The 4,085-nt window shown below is 44.1% G+C and overlaps 1 protein-coding gene across 1 annotated transcript; it reads left to right on the top strand.

Annotated features, from left to right (window-relative positions):
* Nucleotides 1–3,432, top strand: LOC114558565 (transmembrane protein 26). The gene is made up of 3 exons (XM_028582626.1): nucleotides 1–194; nucleotides 2,115–2,259; nucleotides 2,704–3,432. The coding sequence occupies exons 1-3, from the start codon at nucleotides 1–3 to the stop codon at nucleotides 3,430–3,432; spliced, it is 1,068 nt and encodes a 355-aa protein (XP_028438427.1).
* Nucleotides 3,433–4,085: the final 653 nt, after the last annotated feature.

The following is a 4,085-nucleotide window of genomic DNA, read 5'->3' as shown; positions in this document are numbered from 1 at the left end:
ATGTGTCGTCTCCTGAACGTCCTGCTGGCTTTGCTGAGTCGCTTCCTGTTTGCAGTCCACGGGGTGGTGACAGTGTGGCGTGTGGTGGCCGTTAAAGAGGAGCCACTCTATTGGCTGCTGCTAACGGGCGTTGCTCTGCTGGGAGTGGAAATGGCTGTCACTCTGAAGTGCACCCAAAATGCAGAGTGGAAATGGTAACATTTAGGTCACACATGCAAAACACAAACAGTGTTAATATCAGGATATGGTTTTCAATTGGGGCAAATGTTGGAACTTTATTCCAAATCGCATTGTCTGCCCCCATGCTATTGGTACTACGTGGCCGTTTTTAGGCGCAATGGTGCTTTAAGCTAAATGCTAACATCATATTTAGCAGGTACAATGTTAGCCGTCTTAGTATTGAATGTTAGCATGCCACCATTTGCTAATTGGCACAAAACATTAACCACAGCTGAGGCTGACGAGATGTCACTGGTTTTACAGGTATTGGACAAATTAAAAGATTTACCTGTTGGTAGCACTATAGGAAAAGTCAGAGGATCACCAAAGTCATTAGGCTTTATCATCTGGGGTCCATAAATGCCTGTACAAAATGTCATGGCAAACCATCCAATTGTTGAGATATTTCAGTTGAGACCAAAGTGGTAGACCGACCAATTCAATTCATTTCAATTCAATTTTGTTTAAAGACTCAAATCATAACAGAAGTTATCTCAGGGCAATTTAAAGATAGGGTATGTCTAGACCCCACTCTATAATTTACAGAGACCCAATGATTACCACAAGAGCAAGCATTTGGTGCGACAGAGGCGAGGAAAAACCAACAAACCAACAATATCCTGAGAGCTATGCTGCTAGCATGGCTAAAAATCTGCATGCTTTGATTACAGACATTGACACCACAATGTTAATAACATAATACTCTTATCCATTCTATCTGACCAAGGCTACAAAGCAACTGTACTGAAGGGGTACTCCAGCAGTTTAGTATTGCACATCCATAAAGTTGGACTATAAAGAAACAATTTTTTTAAAAATGACTTGACTTTAAGTCCCTAGTATGGATCAAGTTCCAAAAACGCTGGATCCTACATTTCCAATAATGCAACTCAATTGGTTTTCTTTGTTAGACCATCCCTGCCCTGATGACATCATCAGGAGGTAAATTTGTCCATCTTTATAAAACAGACATTATACAACTGTTTTCACAGGCTTAGTAGTAAAGGAGAAACTTATATCGAAGTGTTAAATTGTGAGGGTGCACTTTTAATCGTTAAACAACAGAAATTAACTCATCAGTTTAACTGCTTCAGCTATGATTAACACAAATGTTTGTGGGCTACATTTGCACTTACAAACCACCTGCTTTTGCTCTTATTTTTTTAAGGTGTGACATGGATTGAGGTGTTGTAACTAGACTTTGTAAACTTATATTGTGTGGGGAGTAGTTGTATGGCCTTTGATATTCTCTGCCACTAAATTCTCTGTTATCCTCTGTAGCTCTTTCTCTCCCTCACTGTCTATCAGAAACAAATCTATTCCTCTGCTGTGTTATTGCCCTGTCTTTCTCTGAGCTGATGTTCTGAGCCTGCTATCACGTCTCTGTCACAGTCTTTGGAGTCCAGTCGTGGAGAAAGTGTCTGCTGCTGGCTCTAGTCATGTCTGACCAGCTAGATTTAAAACATATATATTTGGCTTGAGTAAACATAAACTGACACCAACCTTTATTGCAGGAGTCTCCAAAGGATATGAGCATCTAGTGTCACACCTCATTCAACATCAAGCAGTGTCTCATTCAAAAGCTGAAGCTCTCTGGCACATACGCAGTGAACATCCCCAGACGCAAGCTTTCTTCAGGCCCCTCTCTTTTTCACTGAGTCTTACTTTGAAGTTCTCTGCTCGTGGAGAAGGCTTTGCCCTGTCAAGAGGGATTTGCATGTATGATGAGAATAAGTGCCTGTTTGAAATGTGATGCTTCTTTCGGGAAAAAAAGGGGACTCTCTCTTTTTTAACGGGTGGCAAAAAAAAAAAAAAAAAAAATCATGTCACTAAAAATAATCTACCTCCCACCTTTCCCCCACCACCATCCCTCTCTTTTGGTGGTCCTCTTTTAGGTTCTCCCCCATGGTTTTCCTCTACCTCAGTACTGTCATCCCGTCCATTTGGTTCCTGGAGCTGAGCCTGCTGCAGTCCAAGCTGCCTGTCAACAATTCCTCAGGCCCCGAGCTTCAATTGCTGGCTCGCATCCCAATAACAGCGGTAGGCGTCCCACCACAAAACTGCCCTCCCCAACTCACCCTCCACACAGCCACATTAAAGCAACACCTGATATCAGATACGATTTTAATCTAGCAAGCGGATGGAAAAACTATTAGTTGCAAGACACGTGTAATAGACACATTGAGACGAAGTCCAGATAGGCTTCTGAAAAAATAAACTCAGATCCCTTCCTTTCTGGGGTGGTTTTAGTGCAGTTTCTTTCATGTACAATTTGAACCCCCCCACCAATTTCATTGATTACACTATTTAACTTTTTCACTTATTAAGATATACCATTATAATATCTTCATGGTCCGAATGATTGATCAAATCAATATCAGGAAAAGCCAATGAGTGAATATGAAGAACATGCTCTGCTCTGTAACACAAACTGTGAAAAAATGCTTTTTGACGTGACCAGACGGTGTTGTTTCCTTCACCCAGGGCATCGTGGAGCTGGACCCAGAGAACTGGGTGGCTGGCCTGGAGCAGACCATGCTCATAGTGCTGGTTCTGGGTCGCTGGCTGATGCCCAAGGGGGACATGTCTCGCGACCAGCTCTCCCAGCTCCTCATGGTCTACGTGGGACTGGGCGCCGACATCCTGGACATCTTCGACACCTTCAAGGAACCCGAGGTCAAAACCAACCGAGTGGTTGTCATCATGGGCCTGGGCCTCTTCTCTTGGGCGCTAATGCAGTTTCCTCTGGTGCTGACCCAGACACAACCCCCAAAGGGTGAGCCTCCGCTGAGAAGTGTGGCTGGTCTCTCCTGCGGCCCAGGTGCTCCTTCATCGTTCGCCTCCTGCTGCTCCAGTGAAGTGTGGAGCTTGCTGCTCACGGTGGGACTCCAGGATGGTCCGTTTCTGCTTTACCGCCTCTACCTCATGGTCCAAGAGCAGGTACTCAACCAGCTGATGATCTTCTTCACCTGCAAGAACATCCTTATCGTCCTGTTGGAGCTTTACAGAATCTTTGTGGTGCAGTGCCAACAGCCGATTGGGGAATCGAGGTTGGAGAGGTGTGATGCTTTGGTGCTCCAGTGTCGGACCCAGAGGGGTGGAAAAGAGGAGGAGGAGGAGGAGGAGGAAGCAGGTGGAGAGAAGCAAAGCTGTCATACAGAAACAGAGAGAGGCACTGAGAGGGAGAAAGATCAAAGAAGTGTCCAGGTATAAAAAAAAAAAAAAAAAAAAAAACTCAAAATGCCGTGAGGCATAACTTTGGACCTCTGGGGCGGGGGGGTGGGGGGTGTGTGGGGGGGGGGGGGGGGGGGGAGGATTGGCTTTCACACACCAAGAGAGAAGTCGAACCCATCTGCCATCTCTTGCATCTCAGCCTTGTTCAGGGACAGTGTCGGCTCTCTGGAGGTTCAGTCACTAGAAATAGACCACAAGAGACGCGAATAAGTCCCCACTGAAAAGATCAGAGATGAATGTATGCAACCCCCTTTGATAAAACCTTTCCAAAAAGTGGTGTTTCAGTCAGAGGAGGATTCTCCGCTGAGGAAAGCCAGTTGAACAAGTTTACCGCAAACTGCCAATCTCTTTTTGATATATTAGAGAATTAACAAGATAGCTGAAACCACTTTAGCATAGCGTTGTCTTTTCCACTAAAACACATTTGATTTAATCAGCAACAGCTTGTGGTGATATGATTTCATTATGTTGTGCATATGCATTTTTAATAAAATGATGGTAATGATGATGGCTATGACGGGAGACAATATATGGATTGACTAAAAATGGCAGGGTAAGATGGTGATAACATGTCTTGCTTAATTAATAAACTTTTTTAATAAAGATGCTTCAGAAAAGCAAAGTGCTGTTTT

This window comes from Perca flavescens, chromosome 7, assembly GCF_004354835.1.
Source record: "Perca flavescens isolate YP-PL-M2 chromosome 7, PFLA_1.0, whole genome shotgun sequence".
Classification (NCBI taxonomy): domain Eukaryota; kingdom Metazoa; phylum Chordata; class Actinopteri; order Perciformes; family Percidae; genus Perca; species Perca flavescens.
The sequence above is the reverse complement of the archived record's forward strand: the minus strand, read 5'-3'. Positions and strand labels throughout refer to the sequence as shown.

Bases quoted from the DNA above. Each gene is read 5' to 3' on its own strand.
- LOC114558565 (XM_028582626.1), top strand. From the start codon at position 1: ATGTGTCGTCTCCTGAACGTCCTGCTGGCTTTGCTGAGTCGCTTCCTG. The intron at 195-2,114 runs GTAACATTTAGG...GTCCTCTTTTAG, and splicing joins CAAAATGCAGAGTGGAAATG to GTTCTCCCCCATGGTTTTCC. The intron at 2,260-2,703 runs GTAGGCGTCCCA...TCCTTCACCCAG, and splicing joins CTCGCATCCCAATAACAGCG to GGCATCGTGGAGCTGGACCC.